The 21347-nt window shown below is 40.5% G+C and overlaps 1 protein-coding gene across 1 annotated transcript in view; it reads right to left on the bottom strand.

Moving 5' to 3' along the window:
• Positions 1-21347, bottom strand: part of TMEM232 (transmembrane protein 232) — a 147860-nt gene that overhangs the window by 2706 nt on the left and 123807 nt on the right. Inside the window, exon 13 of the mRNA XM_063129540.1 lies at positions 832-925. Within this exon, the coding sequence (XP_062985610.1) occupies positions 832-925 (94 nt within the window). The remainder of the gene's footprint in view (positions 1-831; positions 926-21347) is intronic.

Raw genomic sequence — 21347 nt, 5'->3', positions numbered from 1 at the left:
TGAACCTTGTCTTATTAAATGAGTGGGCTGTATTGCATTTACTACAGAATGACAATGATAAAATGAGTGATTCTTCAATGATGCCCGTATCATATTACTTTCAACTCCCTGAAACAAAACCTTGTCTCCTGTCATATTCATGGTTTGTCATATGTTCCAAATGGAATACCAGGATTTGTGAGTGAAATTCTAGGTCAACATTCATGGACCCCATTGTGGCTAAAGTTATTCACATATCTAGTACCTGTGTGTGATTGTTCTGACATATTAGCAGTCCCTCTTGCATATGAAGAAGACCACATTCAAATTTTAAATTGACCAAAGCCTGCATTTAAGAAGGCAAGCATGCATTCAGGCAGCCATTTCAGGGTTGGGAGCCCTATTAGTGAGGAGAGCTGATTCTTGTTATTTTAATTTCTTTGTTATGAAATTTTGAAGTTACCTTCAAAACTTTGTATCCCACCTTCAACTGTACAGATCAGTGAAGCTCTGCTCACCTGTTCCATTTTGGCTCCCTTCCAGTTGCTTTAGGAAGCACTAGCTTCCCATTGCACCAGCAGGGGTCCAGCCTGTGCATGGGCAATGTTGGATACTTCCCTTTAAAATATACATAAAAGACATCACTATTTCTCCCGCATATCAGGTCTTTATCAGATGGAGTCATGCCTTGGTTGAAGTACTAGTGAAATATAACAAAAGGTTATTTATTTCCCATAACTCAGAAAGGTAATTAAGGGGCTGATGAGGTCTGTTAGCTGATATCAGCAAATTGTGGGTTTGTAATAAACAGCATTACATTCACACAATTTTCTCTTTAATGTCTACTCTTACCTGAGTATCGATGATTCTCCTTAGCTCCATATCTGTGCGGGTAAAGTAATCTGGATATGGATATTTTGGAATCCCAGCTCGCAATAGTTCTTCCCTTCAGTAAAGAAAAAAGGTATTTATTATTTGACCTTAGCTTTGTAATTGTCCAAGAAGGTCCACCGTTATTTAAATAGAAGATGATGTCAAGTCTCCCAATGACTCGATGAATCCCCACAACTGGTTAGGTACAGGTGCATTTACAGAAGGCCAGTTTTTCCACATCTAAGCATAAGCTTCATAAAGTTGTCTTGCAGAGGAGGAGAAAGATTTAAATCTTCATTAGGTTTCCTTAGTCATTTTAATTGGGTATGTTCAGTTTTTTTGAAAAGCAGTTTTAGGCTATTATTCGCATATTTATTTTTACACTTATTCCTGGCTCTGTAATTACTCTGAGTTCAGGTTATAATTATAATCACAAAGATGCTACATCTTCGAGACCAAAATATACCATATGTGCACTGTCAAAGTATTTCAGGGGCTTCTCTGCCCCCCCCCCCTTAATCATGCTGAGAGTGTTTAATTTTCAGAAGGTAAAGAAGAAAAATGCCTAAATGATAAAACACAAAAAGTAAAGAGGATAATCAACAAAATTAACCAACATGCAGGACAAAAGTCTGTCCAAGCAAAAAGGTTTATGAGAGGTTGCAAAATGTTGCTCTATGGCAGGAAGTTCCAGAAAGCGGGTGCCACAACTGAGAAAGCCCTCTCACATGTTCCTGCCAATCATGCCTCAGATGGGAGCAGGACATGCAATAGGGCCACCCCAATCATCCCAGTGTATAGGCAGAATCATATAGAAGACTGCCCTTCAGGTAACCCAGTCGCACCTGGTTAGGGCTTCAAAGGGTTAGGGTCTTGTGCAGCCATAGGGCCACATGCACAGATTATTTGTTTATCTTACATCCACAATCCTTTGGAAAAGCAGAACAACTTGAGCATGGCCACTGTAAAGGTTTAGTCACAGTATCCTTTATTTATTGAGCTTGCCCCTCTCTACAAGGGTCCCATTTATGGATTAGATCTAAAGTTCTCCATTGCACCTTAAAATCTACTCTACATGATTGCCCCCCCCCCACTGGAACAGAGTGAGAAGTGGTGCTGGAGGCTACTGGGAGAAGGGGGAATTGGCAAATATCGCTGCCCGTTCTTCTGCCCATGCGAGCATCCAGTTCGTGGAGCAGGGGTCTCCATTGGATCTGACTCATGAAAGACACTCTTCCATTCATGGAACATCAGGGTCAGTATCCATCCCCCTGACAGCAAGATTATAATGATGACGTTGCTGTGGTTATTTATTATTATTTTATTTATTATTGCATGTATATCCTGCCTTTTTTCCTTCAAGGAACCCAAGGCGGCGTACATAATCCTCCTCTCCATTTTATCCTCACAACAACAACGTGAGGATAGGTTGGGCTGAGAGTCTGTAACTGGCCCTTAGTCACCCAGTGGGTTTCCATGGCCAAGTGGGGACTAGAACCCAGGATCTCCTAACTCCCAGTCCAACACTAGCCACTACACCACACTGGCACGCCACAGGAAGTTATAGCTGCTTGCTCACTGTTTCCGAAAGAAATCCAAATTGGTTTTCTTTTCTACTTCCTTATTTTCTTCAATATTCAAATAAAAGTTTTCTGACAGAAAGATAAGTATTAAAATTCATCCTACCACTGACTGTGTCATATATGCGTTCTGATCTTTCCACCTCCTCACCCACCCCTTTCTCTTTCTTTTTTGACTACGCGGTTGGTTAAATTCCTTTCAGCCTCTTAGTTCATGTCAGTTCCCTCTAAATTTTGCACAGGGTCATTTCAACAGCCAAAACCACATGAATTGCTTAGTGTTTTTTCTTGGGATTGATTTTGTAGCACGTGAAGTGCAATTGGTAGCTTGCTAAGTGTGCACGCAAAATAGCTTCACACTGATTTAAGATGAGCCTGGCAAGCAAGGACTGATCCAGTGCATTGTGACCCACGAGTGGAAAGAGGGGAGAATTGCAGTATTTCCAGTGGAGCAGAAAACAGACATGGTCTCTCCAACCAAATCCTCTTTTGGAGTTTCATTAGTGAGGATACATCTTAAAATAATAAATCCTGAAAGGTTTGCTTAAGATCGCAAGATAGAACCCCACTATCAATAATCAACACAAGGAACAGAGCACTTCCTCTACTATATCAAGCTAACACATCGAAATTCATACCCCCAGCCAAATTAATGAGAGAAAACAGGAAGAAATGTCTCCCTGCTGTTCACACCAAAATTCCCCGTGATTAAATAGTGGAAAAGCAATGATGCTTCAGCCAAGCTTTCAGTGCCTTCCTTATGAAGGCAAGACCTGGAAGGAGAAGGTGCAGCAGCTTCCTTTCATTCTTCATTCCTCTAACCAGCTTGTGTAGTGCTGTTGTTGCTTTTACAAACCAGAAACATGCTCTCCAGGCTAAATCTAGTGGTTCCACATTCCTGGGCATTCTTAACCCTTGGCTATGCAGCACCTCATCTCTTGTACATGTCATTTCTTCCTGGTGATTGTTAGGGCTGTGCACCACTTCAAACCTGAACCCCGAACCTGAGCCAAGGTGGGCCAAATTCAGCCTGCCTTGGCCTGAATGTGGATCGGGATGGGAAGTGGCACTTTATGGCCACCATAGCTTGAGACCTTAGATGTACAAAACTTCAGAGCCACCCTCTTTGTTAAGAATGGCAACTCTCATAGAGGATGTGTAGCTGCCAGATGGCTCAGATAAGTCCTGCGGGTGGAGGCAGTGGCTCCAGGTTTGGGGTGTGAGCTGGGAGGGGCTCCTAGTTAGCCTCATACACAGCTTTCCTGGGCAGTCCGCAACCCTGGGGACCTGGGTCAATGTCTTACATTTTCCATTTCTTTGAGTGCATTTTGATATATAATGACTACTATATATGAGCAAGAAATCCTCTTGGTTAACCATTTTGTTTGCAACCAGTGTGATTTCCTTCGTGTTCCATTATTCTTATTTTTTATAGGCTTTGAACTATTTTTGTCTAATGTATTTGTTGTTTTCCCCTACCTTAATCTCTCTAATGATCTTAATTACAAACTAACAATTGGTGTATGTTATGCTTCTAGGTTTTCTTCTTATTTCTAGATTTAGATGCTTGATTGTTTCATCTTGGCTGTAAATTAATGCTTCCCCGAGTCTCTCTTGATTGCTTGTTGTAGCTAGATTCCACTGTACGAGAAGGGGTGGGGGGTGGGGAGAGAGATTGTACCAAGAGTTGTGCTGAATTGTAATTTTTTAATTTCAAGGAAGGACTTCATATTGACTTCCTGCTAGGTTGGTAATTGAAGGCATTTTATTTATGTTGAAAGTGTCAGATAATAACTTCTTCAATCTGTGCTACAGTGCTATGCACACACAGTATGAGGCTAATGTACATTAAACAATATGGGGGTGATGAGGCTTGACATCGCCTAATGTAAAGTGATGCATGCCTCAGTACTAATATTGAGATTTTCTTTTTAATTTGCAGTTTGCTTTAAATGGACAGCAGCAGAATAGCTGCAAACCATGGCATTTTTGTCAATAAACCTTGTATAAAATGACACTATAAGTAATAAGCAACTAAAACATGGCCAACTTTTTCTGCAATTTTCTGCACAGTCTACCACTGGGAAATGTTATTTAGGTCACAATACCTGACATCAGCACTGTCATGTCTACCGCAGCCTTAATTGCAGGTTCAATTGTTCCCCCGCTGCACCTTAGCTATTATGGGACTCTGATTAGTCAAAAGCTTCCATTCTATGGACGTAGACTGCTGGGGTTTCTGCCTGTTTGAGTAAGCGTTGCTTTGCTGAACTGACAATGGAAGACATTTTTAAAAATGGATATTGCTCTCTTGCTATCAAGCACTTCTCATCCAATATTCTGTGACCCCTACATCTAACGTAGGGGCCTCGATCATTTGTTTCAATATGTTGGAATAGGGTTACATTTGTTATTTAAAAATCATTTGATGATTTTAGTGGAAAACATCAGAACATTAAACAGGTGTGTTTGTACTCGCGTTACAATGCCAGCTCTGCCCATACATTTTATGTCCTTGGTTACATTTAAGTAGGTTACATTCAAAATAAAATTCAGCTGGTGTTTTTTTTTAGTAGCATAAAAATTCTGACTTCCCTGAACTTTAACTCACTGAGGGAAGCTTTGAACATATATCTATATATCTACATAGATATAACCTTCTCAAATTCTATGGATTTTCTGTACGCTTGGTGCTAAACAATTCCCTGCCTGCATCCAATACAATCTAGGGAAGCCATCACAACTACAATAAGGCAATTCTGAACATATCGTTCATTTTTAAATGTGCCTAATCCCATTGAAATCAATGGAACTAAAGTTGAAACGCTAAGTGTTCATCCTCTTGATTTCAATGGGTTTTCAGTGTATTTAACTTTCACTTGATTTTTCCATCCAACAAAATGCAGAGAACCCTTCTAGAGAAGTTTCTATTCTTCATATTTTCATATATATATTTAGAACAAATATAAAGGCTTTCCAAGGGCACACAGAGGTTGGTTGTTGTTTTTAATTAACTATTTTTCAATCTGTTATCAGCACAATGGCTTTTTCTTTCTATGATTTTAGGTTATTCAGTTTTAGCTTGCAGTTTACAGGATTTTTCCTAATCTCATGCAACCATGAATACTCATTGCTCCAGAGAGTATGAAGTTGAGCAAGAATAAGTATTTTGTTGAGTTTTATGTTACAGATCAAAAAGTTTCCATTGCCAGTTTAGGGATATGAAATATATTTTGTTCTCATGGATATTTCCCCTGAGCAGCAGGTTTGTGATTTACTGATGGCTGGGAGAGAATCAATTCTCAGGGTCTTGCACTCACTTTAGAGAAGACTGTTCTTATCAAAATGGTATTCTTACTTTCTGCAAAACCATTTAATCTTTCTGACATGAAAACATGGACATTTAGCCTTTTGTGATCCCTAACAAGTATGTTCACGGCTTACAGTACAATTGTATCCTCAAATTACACCAGCTGGACAAGGTCAAGGATAGGGGTATCTCCAACATCAGCATAACTCCAGGTTATATTGGTGTAGTGAAATTATGACTGAGTAGAGGTCTCATTCTCCCTATATAACTTCAGTATAATTGCTGTGTTGTTGTAACTATAGATTGCAACATAATTACAATTATGATGGCATAATTGATACAGCTATCAATTGTTACTAGTCATGAGGGCTATATACGATCTCCAGGATCAGAGACAGCATGCCTCTGTATACCAGTAACTAGGAACAGCAATGGCAGAGTGTTGTTGATGTCATGTCCTGTTTCCCAAAGGCATCTGTGCTGAACTAGACAGGCTTTTGGTCTGATCCAGTAGGGCTCTTCTGATGTTCACAAAAGTGAAGAATGGTCTGCACTGGGTCATACCAAACAGAGGAGTAAATGAATAGACAGTTCTCCCGAAATCCTATGCTTCCTCGGTGCTAAGTAGATATTGAAATTGTAACTAAAAACAAATATCTAGGCCAGTGGAGAGTCTCAAGATAATTTCACCTCCCACTGCTTATAGCACCACGGAAATAACGGAACACTGATGAACATGGAAGCCAATCACAGTAGCAGGAACCCCAGCAAGGGAACACAAATCACACAACAAAATGTAAGGAATGAGCCCACATCAGCTTGCCCTTATGCCTAAAAGAACCATGAAGAAACAACTTAGTATAGGGATGGGGAAGAAATTTGTTTGGCTCACATTTTTATGCAGGCTCCGGCCATCGCTAGTTGAGGCTTTATCCCGGGGCGATCCCCAGGATCTTCCCTGTGCATTCACGACACACAGGGGATCCTGGGATCAGGGAAGGATGATCCCTCCCTTGCCCCGGGATCTCACCCTGCCCTTTAAGCCTTCTTTTACCATGATCCCAGGCTGATCCCGAGACCGCGGAATGTGTGGGTGGGTGTCGCGGTTTGTCCTGGCTCCTCACTAGTTACTTGCAAGGAGCCAGGACTCATCAGGAGTTCTGCACCCATCGGGGGGGGGGGGGGAGCGGGGAAAATATATATTTTTAAAAAACTTACCTTCTGCGCACAAGCGCTTGTGCGCCCCTTCTTCTTTAAAACAAAAAAAAAATGGCGGCCACAATGTCACGTGCCCTGTGTAGATCAGTGTGATGATCTCGCAATCATAAAATCACAAGATCGTCGCGGGTAAACCCTCTGGTCTAACTGAGGCCTTAGTTAATTTCATACTTTCAAACCAGGATACAAATTGAAATTCAGTTGTCCTTTGAAAATTTGCACTTCTTCAAATTTTGCAAGAGAGTTCTCCAATTAAAAAATGCATACAGAAATGTGTATTCAAGGGAAACATAAGAAAAATTGTTTTCAAAAATTCTGTGTATTTGACAAAACAGCATACAAAAATGTGTGTATTAGGAGAGCTAGTGTGGTGTAGCGGCTAGATTGTTGGACTGGGAGTCGGGAGATCCGGGTTCTAGTCCCCACTTGGCCATGGAAACCCACTGGCTGACTTTGGGCCAGTCACAGACTCTCAGCCTGTTGGATCCTGGATTGGATCTGGTTTTACTTTTACCATTGTTTCATAAGTGCCTGGAGGCGTGAAGTAATATGAAGAAACCAGAAAGAATGTGTTTGCTAAATGCCAAGGCTACAGCTGGACAATTATTGAATAATTGGCTGAAGATGGTTTCAATTAGTCAATGAAGTGACTCCATGATTGTACAGTTTTGCTCTATTATAAATGACTGTGTATTGATTATTATTCTCCACTTATTCCACTCCAACTGTAATGCTGTGTAAATTATGATTGTCTGTGAGTATGTCTGATGCTGTAACTAAGTTATTTAACTGCCAGTAAAAAGGCTTTGTTTTAACTAAGCAAAGGATCCTGAGCCTCATTTGTGTCTTTGCTGTCCTACACTGAGAGCCGCTGCTAATTTCTGCTTATCTCTAGCATAGAGAGTTTAACTTCCAACAGACTTCCAAAACAGCCAGCCTACCTCACAGGGTTGTTGTTGTGAAGATAAAATGGAGAGGAGAAGATGTAGGGTGACCATTTGAAAAGGAGGACAGGGCTCCTGTATCTTTAACAGTTACATAGAAAAGGGAATTTCAGCAGGTGTCATTTGTATATATGGAGAACCTGGTGAAATTGCCTCTTCATCACAACAGTTAAAGCTGCAGGAGCTATACTAGAGTGACCAGATTCAAAAGAGGGCAGGGCACCTGCAGCTTTAACTGTTGTGATGAAGAGGAAATTTCACCAGTTTCTTCATACATACAAATGACACCTACTGAACTTACCTTTTCAATACAACTGTTAAAGATACAGGAGCCCTGTCCTCCTGTTCCTATGGTCACCCTAGATTATGTACACTGCCTTGGGTTCCTTGGAGGAAAAAGGTGGGATATAAGGGCTTCCTTTTATCTGTCCTGAATCATGGGATGACCCCAGGTTCTAGTATCATAAGAGAGGGAGAAAAATTACTCCTTATCCACATTCTCCACACAATGCATAATTTAGTACACTTCTAATGTCTCCCCTTACCCTCCCTTTTCCAAAGCTAAACAATTCCAGCTGCTGTGTCTTTCCCTTATAGGGGAATTGCTTGAGCCACATGATCGTTTTAGTTCCCCTTTTCTGCACATTTTCCAGCTCTACAATATCTATATATTTAGATCCAGTGACTAGCTATACACATATATTAGCACATGTACATATTACACAAATGTATATCTTTTTTTGTCCTCTTTTCTGGCAATGCATACGTGGCCACCCTAGCAGAGAAGCAGTTATGTTTCTGTCTCTTTTCATCTTCTTCTGCACCCCAAAAACTTGGTAAGTATTTTTTATTTTATTTTTTGGTTAAGAAAAAGCCACATATATTGAACAATATAGATTTTCAATGTGTTTCAGCAAAGGAGACATAAATTTGACTCCTAAATAACTCAGTAAGCCTAATTTAAAACTAGAACGTGAATGTAGTACTTTCACAAATAATCAAGTCTCAAGTAAACTAGTTATTATTATTATTATTATTATTATTATTATTATATTGAAACTCAGACTTAAAAACATGATGAATGGTTAGTCACTAAGAAATATGATTAGCTGACACTGATTTTATTCTGTGTACTGCTCTGATTAATGGACTAAAATATGGTAAACAAATGCTTGTACAATAACCTCATTTTCAGCTTTGTTGGGCAGGAATAATAAATAATCATTCTACATAAATAACGAAAGGCACAACCCAACAAGCATGGCTGCTTTTCAACCTCCACTCATGTTAATAGGGCTTGCAATGAATGGGAGCTTGGCTCTGCACTGCTTGATAGATTGCACTTTAATGCTGCAAGCTCTTACTTGCAAGTAACAGTTAAGATTTATATGCTCTCCAAATTCTACAAACATGCATGCATTTCTGCTACTAAAAAATGGTAAAATTCACACCTGAAACAGAGAGGAGTGCTTTAAATTTCACTGCAGTATCTTCAACATTTTAAAGCCTGCATAAAATTTAAAGGCGTTCACGTCTGCCTACACATCTGTGCTTAATTCAGAATATAACTTAATTTTTTGTCCCAAAACATATGATTTACAATACATAACATGTAAAGTTGTCCACATTTTCTGCAGAGAACTCTTATGGGAAGACTCTTTATTGGTCAGGATGAAACTGAGAAGTATCACTTAGAATACACAAATATTAAAAGGCAAAACTTGGAAACAGGAGGCCAGCTGGTACATACTCTGGAAATTCCATTCACTATTTCCTCAGACAGCTGTTATTTTATGGTTAGAGTTCTTTTTCAAAACTCAAGAGGAGTAAAAAAAAAAAAGTCAGTATCTACTGAGGACCAAGGATTAGAAGGAAAAGGGACCAATTTGCAAGTCTAAAGAGGCTTGAGTAGCAATTACTACAGGTTGCGTATTGCTTTGGGACTTTTCTTTCAAAAACTTCTTGGAAAAATTGACATATTTTTCTTCAAAGGAAGATATATGAACTATCCACTTAAGTATGAATTTGCATATAAATCCTATGATTACTCATGAGCAACCTCACTTGTATCCAAGGGATTATTTGCAAATGAGTAGTTCCTAGCTCACTTTGACAGTTTATGTGTTTTTCTTCTTTGGAGACAGAATAATCTTAAAAGAAAAGGAAATTAAATTCAGAGAAAGGGTTTAAAAAAAAGCATCTTCAAAATAAAGGTACGCCTTTATTTGGGATAGACTTTTCAAAGGGGGGGGAAAGACACTTAGGCTGCAATCCTATAACCACTTGCATGTGAGTAAACCCTACTGAATTCAATGGCATGTACCGCTGAGTAAACATGATAACTCTTTGAAAACCAGAGGAAATTGCTGTTGCATTAGCTTCCCCTGCTTTTTTTTTCTTTGAAAACCAACCTTGTACCCATGGATTTATTTAATTCCCACTAAACTATATGCCAAGATTCACTGGAAGTCACTGGGACAATGACTAGGCCCTTAAGCTAATATATACAGCAGGGGTGAGGAAACTGTGGCCCTCTAGTTTTTGTTGGACTCCAGCTCCCCTTTCCCCCAGCTCCAGCCAACATTGCCACTGATCAGGGAAGATGGGAAGTGTATTCCAATAATGTCTAGGAGGTGGGCAAAGGTTCCCTAAGTCATTTATATTATATAGAAAACAGGCAACAGTGCAGCAACCCAACCCAACACCAGCATGGCTCCTGAAGGCAAGAAAGGGAATGGTCAAAGAAGGAACTACCAACATTCCAAATTAGCTGGAGCCTGAATCATGCCAATATAACAATCCAGTTTGTATCCCTTTTATTGTTCCTAGGAGCTCAGGTAAACCTGGAATGACACACACTCCAAGTGACGCTATTTACCAGTCCCTATTTTCTGGTACCTGTTGTGGAAAAATATGCTACTAAGGTCCTCCTCCAGGTGCCTACTCCGAGGGATGTTCAGAAGACAGCAAAAAGGGAGACGGCCTTCTCTGTGGTGCCCCCCCCCCCCAATTATGGAATGATCTCACCGACAAGGTATGCCTGGTGCCAACATTGCTATTTTTTCAGCTCCAGGTCAAGACTTTTCTCTTTTCCCAGGTGTTCAGCAATATGTGATGAGCTTAAGTGATCCTGGATCTGTTTTTAGGTTGGGCTGACAGCTTATAGTTGTTTTTAGATGTATGTTTTTGTCTATACTGTATGTTTTTATGGTTTTAAAATTTGTATATCGTTTTTAATTGTTTTAATCTTATGTAAACTGCCCAGAGAGCTTTGGCTATGGGGCGGTATAGAAAGAAGAAGAAGAAGAAGAAGAAGAAGAAGAAGAAGAAGAAGAAGAAGAAGAAGAAGAAGAAGAAGAAGAAGAAGTAGTAGTAGTCACCTTTGGGGGAAGATATTGGCAATGTCTTTTTAAAAGTTTATTTATTTATTTATTTATTTATTACATTTTTATACTGCCCAATAGCCAAAGCTCTCTGGGCAGTTCACAAAAATTAAAACCATAATAAAACAACCAATAGTTTAAAAACACGAATACAAAATACAGTATAAAAAGCACCACCAGGATAAAACCACGCAGCAAAAATTGATATAAGATTAAAATACAGGGTTAGAACAGTAAAATTTAAATTTAAGTTAAAATTAAATGTTAAAATACTGAGAGAATAAAAAGGTCTTCAGCTGGCAATGAAAGGAGTACAGTGTAGGCTCCAGGATGATCCCGAGACCGCGGAACGTGTGGGCGGGCATCGCGGTTTGTCCCAGCTCCTTGCTAGTTACTTGCAAGGAGCTGGGACTCGTCAGGAGCTCTGAGCCCATCAGGGGTGGGGTGGGGTGGGGGGAGCGGGGGCACTAGCTAAAGTTTGTTAGCTAGCATGCACATCCATGCAACTGGAATTCTTCAGATTTCTTCAGCCTCTTCTCCCGGATCATTCAGTGCTATGTATGGTTACCTGCCCTATTGAACATCTGGGTAAATAGCCACAGGACTGCATTGTAAATCTCTGGGGAGCAAGTGCATGTAAATACAAATACACTCACACAAAATAGGGATATGCTCACAGAGAATGGCCATTCAAAGACATAGATTCCTGCATTGCTTTTCACCTTCCATTTCTCTCTCTCTCTCTCTCTCTCTCTCTCTCTCTCTCTCTCTCTCTCTCTCTCTCACACACACACACACACACACACACACACACACACACACCTATCCAGATAATTAATGTTCTGGAATGAATGGCAGCTACAGCTTTTCTAATAACAAATACAACCACTTGCATTGCAAGTCTAAACATTACACTGTGCATCCTTAAGTCCTGCAGTGTCCAGCTGCCTGGAGTGTCATTTTTTTTGTTGAAAGGCAGGGTCCAAAGCAAATAAATAAGTAAATAAATAAATGTGTAATAAGGGGGGGGGGCAATTCAGGCAGTGCTTATGGTGTGAGGATAGGGATGGTATATGATTGTTCCTGTTTTCATCTGTGAAATGTTAAAGCAGCCTTCCCCAACCAGGTTGGGAAACGCTGCGTAAGAGGGAACGTGACCACTCAACTGTGATTTTACCATTTTTTCTGAAGGCCCAAAGAAACATGATGGATGCTTCTGGACAGATGACTCCTACTGCAACCAAGCCAAAGGCATATTGTGCAGCTATTCTGACCTTCCCTCCTTAACGATTTTTTGTGTGGAAAGGAAGAGGATGATGAAGCGGTGGGGAAACATGGGAGAGTTCCAAGTAGAAGACAATATTGTCTGGACTACCCATAAAGTTTCAAGGATGAAGCAGGGCGACTACACCATAAAAGCATCTTCCAGAAATTAATCCTAAAATTAAATGTGTAATTGCATCCAATGTGTCTGATTTCCCTTTAAAAATAAGGAAAGGTGAGCAGAATTGGGACTGGGTGAGGGGTGGAAAAGGGGGAATATTAACTATTTCTTCCTGTGCTGCAGCCCCGTCAAAAAAATCCCTTCAAACTAAAGCTGCTATTTTCCACAGGAGGAAAGCCATTAACCCCGTGGAGTACTGGTCGAGTTCCCCATCCTTTTGGGCACCAGAATACCAAGCAAAGTGCCAGGCGAAAATACTATACTTGAAGTATGTTTTCAGGGCACCTATGCAGCTGTTGGTGAAAATACTCCTAACTGGTACAGCTGCACCAGCACAAGTTTTGCAGTTGAGCCAAGTCACCAGCTGTTCTATTGCATTGGTTGAGAAGGAATGCTTGAACCCAGTTTCACAAATCTCCAGCAATGAAGCACAAAGGTATATCTTACTCTATGTCTGCTTCTGGTTTGCCTGTAAGTGTGTGAATAGGTTAGTGTGTGGATAGGCTAATAAGTAAGATATGATGAACAAATGAGCTGACCGTTAATTTGTTCCATTCATATTTGAAAGGGGGATAATTTTCTCCCAGCTATTTTTTTCATATTTGAAACCTTTAACATTTGCCTCATGAACTCTTTTCAAACTTTTCTATAGTAGAATTTACCATTCCTTCTGGATAAATGCAATTATGTCTTTTAAAATACCAGTATTTTTTTTTCCTTATAAACAAATACAATTTAAATTCATAGTTCTGCTTTCCAAACAACATATTTGAATGCAGTGCCCACCCTTTTCTCTTCCTCCTTTGACAAATCTTCCTTATGCTGTAATTTCAAAAGCCTCCTTGCAGTCACACATACACACAATTGGAATTTTACATTCCGCTTTGAAGTGACACATAGAATTAATTATTCTCAGCTTGAATTAAAATGCCTTTATTTACACCATGTATGAGACATGGGGTGACTAAAAAGATTTTGGCTTCATATAAAACTGCAATAACATAATTCATGTTCTGTTATTTATTCAAGCTACAGGTGCACCAAATGTGAAATAAAAAGCAAGCAAGCAAGCAAGCAAAAATGACATCTGACACTAGATTCCCCTCCCCCCACCACATCACCAAATGTACGTAACATACCTTAGAAAACCACATCACAGACAGATTTGTTTTCTAATTATAATCTTATTACATATTTGTTTAAGGATATATTTTAGCAGAATTATCTGGGGGAAGTTGATTGTCAATTATCTTTTATTGAACTTCTGTTGATATGTGCATGTATATGGATTAAGAGAAGCTTAAATGCTTGCACATGTCCACCAATCGGAATAGGACTGCTAAAACGGGTTTTGTTAGCCACTACATTATGCCACAGGCTCAGGAAGCAGGACATACATTTGAAATATAAATGTAGCTGGTGTCACTGCCATGTAACGTTTATCTTTCTGGTGCGTGTGACAAAATAAGTAGCAGGAGTCAGCATTATTCCCATGGTACCATATACCAATAACCTGTAAAAGAGTATCTAGGGGGAAAGGGCAGAGCTCAGTAGAAGTGCACCTGCTTTGCATGCTGAAGATCTTAGGTTTCATTCCTTGGCTTCTCCGGGTAGGGCTAGGAAAGATTTCTGCCTGAATCCCTGGAGCTCCATTAAAACTCATTGTAGCGAATACAGAGCAAGATGGGCCAATGGTCTCACTCGGAGGAAGGCAGCGTCCTATGGTTCTACAATCCCAAGTGAGTGCCTCTGTAACAATTTGTCTGTTGTCTTAACTGGGTGGATCAATTTGTGACTATAAGTTTGCAAAATCTTACGAGTAATTTACAATATAATTCCAATATGGTTCACTGAATGCTTGCTTCAAGTCTACTGCAGGCCCCCAAAGGTATGCTGGAAGGTGTAGTACTGACATTTAGAGTGGCTGATTTTAAATAATGCATGGGTTAGCAAACCAGGTCACTATCTCTCAATCCTAACTCAGCTCCCACTTTCCTGACCTCTGACTAACTATCTCTCTTCTTCTACCTGGCTTTCTCCAACTGCCACTCACCCCACCCACCATTCCATTCTAGCCTCAGCTGTCAGTCATTCCTCCATTCATTCTCCTGTTTAAATGGTACAGTCAGGCTTTTACATAAGTCAGACACTTCATTCAATAATTCCTCCATCTGTCTTGGAATGTTGTGGTTTAGTTATAACAGAAAAAAACACAGCATACAAAATCTCATCAAGTTAAAAGGCCTTGGAAAATAATAATAATAATAATAATAATAATAATAATAATAATAATAATTCACTTGGCACTGGAAAGACATTAATGCAGTCATTAGGTAAGCCTGCCTGGGAAAAATAAATCCATAAGCAGGGTATCACAACTAAGGAGGCCCTCTCTCCAGTTGTCTCCCACCACACCTCAGACAGTGTTCAAAGATGAACACATTATTCAGGGACCTAGGCTTAAGCCTATAGCTCTCAGCATGCCTTGGGCAATTTAATTCATTTAAAAGTTAACTCATAGGCCTATCACTGGCCTATCACTTTAAGATGATTACCTTGCAGACATATATCTTGGGGGGTGGAGCAATGCCGGGTATATCAGCTAGTGTTCCTATAAAACTAAGCCTGTATTCCTTTCAAATTTTCATCTGTGAATATGAATTGTATTAGAGGCAATAACTGAGGCCTGCTTCTATAAATTGTTAGTGAGACGATATGAACAATGGGTCCTGCTATGCAGAAATAGACAGGCAGGTCCAGCAAACCCAATGGAAAACCCATCCAAAACATGAATGCAACAGCACCCTCCCACCCATGTTCCACAGCAACTGGGGGAACATAGGCATAGTGCTTAGTGCCTCTGATACTGGGGGTAGCATATAGCCATCAGGACTAGTAGCCAAAGATAGCCTTCTCTTCCAGAAATTTGTCTACCCCCCTTTTAAAGCCACCGAATTGATGGCCATCACTACATCTTGTAACGAATTCCATAGTTTGACTATGCGCTATGTCCTGAAACTTCCACCAATCAGCTTCATGGGATGACCGCGGGTTCTAGTATTATGAGAGAGGGAGAAAAATGTCTCCCTAACCACATTATCCACAGCATTAAATGCAGGTACTTTTTCAGAAATTGCCAGCACAAATTACTCCCTAACATTAGGGGCAGGGGTGTCTTTAATCCTTTTCCATAGTTAAAATGCTAATCCAGATTAATTCCCTGCACATGCTTTTTGCATGGGGAAAAACGTCCAATTGGAGCAAAAGGGAGCTTCCTCCCATCTAAATCTCACACACAGGGGGCTGATGAGGATTGGGACCACAGCAAGAAAAAGGGTTAAAGATTTTCTATGGGTTACAGTCAAGATAAGGACCCCCACCGCTGGCAATTTGTGAAATAAAGTTCTTTCATTCAGGGCAAACATTCAAGTGTTTTTAACGTCACATGTTTTTGTATTTTTCTGTTGTTAAGTCTTACTACACTGTAAATTATAAAGCCACAATATTTATGTAAAATCTCATGCAAATGTAATAATTATAAAATGATCAGATCTATAGCTTCTATATATATATATATATATATATATATATATATATATTTGTAAATGACTGGTGGATTTTGACATTATTTTGTAAACAAGGATTTGCAAAGAAAATACATAATACAAAGTTTTCCATTAAAAAAAATCCAGAAGGACTCCTCCCCTACTCTTCTGTGGAATTATATATGAAAGCACAGATGATGGCACCGTCTTTATTAAGACATTTTCACCACAACTAAAACACACTTCTTAGATAACTATTAATGCACATCTGCTGTCTATTATCACGTTGTTTTTAATGAATAGTTCAGAATTACTTAATAAGACAGCTGCTTTAATGTTGGGTATTAGAAACCAGAACAAGTGCATTTAATAGACCACCTCAGATCTCAGCTCCATGGGAAGATAGCTGTGCAGTCACTTTTAATCTGAATTAGATACATACCCTGAAGAAGCTTAACTGCATTCATCTTGACAGGAGTCTCCATTTGTGGTACTGCCACCCTATGCCTTTTATTGTACAGACAGCCATTCATGGACTGTATCTTCTACTGCTAAACACTGTAGAATGTAATGGAAGTCATTTTATTTTACCTCAAGCGGTCTTCAAACAAAAGACATGGCTTGAAAAGTTTAATTGGTCTTCCTCATTTCTTTGAATAAAGGGATTTAGTAATAGTATTACTTATTACTTTTAATTAAATTAATTAACAATCAGGATTCAAATCCCTATTCAGCCATGAAGCTCATTGAGCCATTCTGGGCCAGTCGTGATCCCTCAGCTTAACCTACTTTGCAGAGTTGTTGTGAAGACAACACGAATGGAAGGAGAACCTATACGCAACCCTGAGTTGTTTAGAGGAAGGGGAAGATAAAAATGAATGAAGCAATATAACATATGCTGGCTTTCTGGCAACATGTATTTTATGTCAAATCGTTATGTTAAGCATTTATAATTAAAAGCACGTCTTGGACCAATGCTTCTCGAACATCAACTCTCTGTGGTGCCTGGCAAGCTTCTTTTGAAGCTGAAAGCAATTCCAAAAGCAGTTACGATATGGCTGCCGTTCAAAGGGGGGGGAACGTCCAGCGTTGCCTTAGGTATGCTAAGCCCTTGGGTATACTTAAAATCCCAGCTATGGTATCTAAGCATATTGTTAAGTATCACACATATATTTTACTCATAAAATTGGCTTAGAAAAGAGAGCTTTTGTGGGTAGCCGTGGGAAAATAAAACTGGAAGTGATTTGTCAGGCTTTTCTATCTCGGCTGACCTGAATCATTAGAGGTCTTGGACCCCACACTTCCCTTGGGACAAATACGTTAGGGTGACCAACTGTCAGGATTTCCCTGGATTTGTCCTGGTTTTTGTTCTTTCCATAGTGTCAGGGGGGATTTTCTATAATTTTCAATAATGTCCTGGAATGACACACCTTCCCCTTTAAGGCTGCCATTAGCATGGCAGGAGTGAATGACATGCTTTCTTGAGGCACATCATTCCCCTACCCCGAGTTCCAATTGAGGTCTTAAAGGGGAAAGTGGGTCATTCGTGGACATTATAGAAAAGGCCCCAATTGGAGTGGATGGTGGTTGTGCAGAATGAAATCCTTTCCCCTCCTCCACTCCAATCGGGTTCTTTAAGGTGGCGGGGGAATAACGTACTTTTTGCAGGACTCAGAAAGCTGCTTCCCCACACACACACTAGGTGTCCTCTTTTTTGGTTTCCCAAATATGGTCACCCTAAAATACGTAGACCTAAGGGACAGGCCACTCACACACTTGTCCTCAAACTACAGCCAACACCACTCCCACCAGCAGGGGCAGGGCTGCCAACTATTCTTCTGGCAGGCACACCTGCACCTTTAACAGCTGCACGACTGCCATGCAGTGATGCTACAGTTTAAGGTGTAGGAACCCTGACAGATGAAAAAGTGGCAACAGCCCTATCTATCAGGAGAGAAGGCCGGGAAAACCTGCAGCTCTATGTGACACTTAACTGTAAAAGACCTTTTCTTTTAGCCCTATTAGAACTTCACACTGTTTTATTTTGCTGCGTGTTTCACTTAAGTCTGCATCATTTTTACCCTTTACTGCTAGTAGTGTCTTATTTGTTTTTATTTATTTATTTAAAACATTTGTATACTGCCCTATATCACTAGGATCTCAGGGTGGCATACAGATAGAATCATACAATATAAAACAATAAATATACACAGCTAAAAACAAATTAAACCATTAATCAAGTTTTTATCATGCTTTGGTTTTAATCATTATTTGTTTGGATTTTATGTTTTAATTTGCCTGTACACTGTTACTAGGCAATCTAAAAGTGTAATCAATCATCCAATCAATCTAGTGTTCAGTCATGGATAGATGGGGAAGCCATGGATAGATGGGCAATATAACAGTGGCAATGGCAGTCTTCCTAGCGTCTCCTTTTTAGGCATTCTGCAAACAAGTGTTCCTATGTGTATAGTGTGCTCAAATCACATACAAAACTGATTTTGCAACTACAGTTGGGTTATGAGAAATGTGTCTAGTGAGGTCATTAATTATACACTGGGAATCTGTAATGACATATGGCGAATGATTGACCATGGAATGAGAGAACTAGATACAATCTGCTGATCCCAAGGTAATTAACATGTCTAAACAAAATCAGATACATTCGTTAGGCAGAGGGTTAAATTAATGACAAAAGTGCCTTTGTAATTCCAGCTCAACAGATCAGACCTTAGACAAATAATTTAATTTCTTTTAATCTAATTTACATCATCTGCAAATGAGACGTGCCTTGTTTACCCACTCTTCAAAGATGTTAATAGAACTGTATTTTGGAGGTGGTCCTTGTTCTTAACTTTTGGAAATGTATGTACTAATCACAACAATTCTGTTTAGTCTTGCTGGCAAACAATCATGGATGTCTTGCACACAACCCTAAACATATTTATATGATGGTAAATCTCATTACAGCAATGGTATCCACCACCATTTAATCATATTTAGGATTGTATGGCCGTGATCCTAAGCAAGCTGACTCAGAAATTAGTCCCACTGAGTTAACTGGGTCTTAGTCCTAGGTAAGTGTGCAAAAATTTGCAGCCTTGGGCTGTAATCCTACATACACTTAGATATAGATAGATATATAGATATATACCAAAGGCAACACTGAAGCTTGTCCAGCTAATGTGATTTTGATATATTTTTCATCATTGGTGCAAATATGCATAAGATTCATCCTTGATGATTAATTCAATAATACTTATGTATAATTCATTTTCTCTTAAGTGGGGGGAAATTTCATGCAGCCGCACAAGCATACAGTGTTTTTTTTAATTAATGTTGTGTCAGGCTGCTAAGGCAAATTCATGATGGGAAGAGGAACTTTGAGGAATTCAGCACCCTACCATTGAAGAAGAAGAAGAAGAAGAAGAAGAAGAAGAAGAAGAAGAAGAAGAAGAAGAAGAACCCGCCTCTCCCTCTGGATTGAGGCAGGGAACAAAGCTAAACACAATGTAATACATAAAATTAGTTAAAAGAGCATATAAAACCAATACAATATTAAAATAACAATCACAACATCTTAAAATTCTTACACTTAAAATTCATCTGGCCTGCCAGAAAAGACTAGTCTTCACAGCTGTCTTAAACTCATAGAGAGCATTAAGCTGACGAATCTCCTCTGGCAGGCTTTCCACAGTCTGGGGTAAGGTCCTCTGGGTAACAGTTGCTAGCCTAGTTGTGGCTGACTGGAGTAAACCCTTCCCAGAGGACCTGAGTGTGTGGGGCAAATTATATAGGAGAAGGAGATCCCGCAGGTAACCTGGATCCGAACTATGTAGGGCTTTAAAGTAATAACCAACACTTTATACTTCACCCAGAAACTAATTGGCAGCCAGTGAAGTGATTTTAAAGTTGATTAAAACTTACCTATCACCCAGCTCTGCCCTCCTGGGTACTCGGTGCAGCACCAGCACAGACTCGAGGGCCGGGGAGGGGTTGCCGTGGTCTATAGGAATACAATCTCCCTCTCTAGGCTTCCTGTTCAGTCGAGTGCTGGTCTGGAGTGTTTGTACTGTGTGTTGGGTACTTGAGACAGATTAGGGATTCTGCTGGTGTACCGTCCACCCCGCTGCCCAACAGTCTCCCTGCCTGAGCTGACGGAGGTTGTCTCGGACCTGGTGTTGAGGACCCCCAGGATGGTGGTTCTGGGGGATCTCAATTTCCATGCCGAGGCTGCTGTATCCGGAGCGGCTCAGGACTTCATGGCTGCCATGACAACCATGGGGCTGTCTCAACATGTCATCGGCCCAACACATGCAAAGGGACACACGCTTGATCTGGTTTTCTCGACTGGGCAGGAGGATGGTGATCTGGAAGTGGGGGAACTAACATCTACCCCCTTGTCATGGTCAGATCACTTCCTACTGAGGTTTAGACTCTCGGCGGCCTTTCCCCTCTGCAAGGGTGGGGGGCCTATTAAAATGTTCTGCCCTGGAGGCTAATGGACTCCGATGGATTCCAGAGGGCTCTGGGGGATTTTCCTGCTGATATGGCCGGTGCTCCTGTCGAAGCCCAAGTCGCTCTGTGGAATGCAGAGTTGACTCGGGCGGTTGACACGATCGCGCCCAAGCGTCCTCTCCCTCTGAGCAGAGCCCGGTCAGCTCCTTGGTATACACCTGAGCTGAGGGCAATGAAGCAAGAGGGGAGACGGCTAGAACGCAGGTGGAGGAAAACTCGTGCTGGGTCTGATCGAACATGGGCTAGAGCTCACTATCGAGCCTACTCTGTGGCGGTGAGGGTGGCAAAGAGGCAGTTCTTTTCCACCAGCATTGCGTCTTCTCAGTGTCGTCCGGCAGAGCTTTTCCGGGTGGTTCGCGGCCTGTTACACTCTGGGCCAGGGCGAGAGATGGTGGAACCCTCCGTAGCACGCTGTGACGAGTTTGCACGGCACTTTGAAGATAAAGTCGCTCAGATTCGTCATGAATTGGACACCACACTTAATGCAGCACCACTAGTAGAGGCGTTCAGAGCGCCGTCCGGCTCAGTTTTATTGGATGAGTTTCAGTTATTG

This window comes from Elgaria multicarinata, chromosome 6 (genome assembly GCF_023053635.1).
Source record: "Elgaria multicarinata webbii isolate HBS135686 ecotype San Diego chromosome 6, rElgMul1.1.pri, whole genome shotgun sequence".
Lineage (NCBI taxonomy): Eukaryota > Metazoa > Chordata > Lepidosauria > Squamata > Anguidae > Elgaria > Elgaria multicarinata.
Note: the sequence above shows the minus strand (reverse complement) of the source record. Positions and strands in the feature narration are given on the sequence as shown.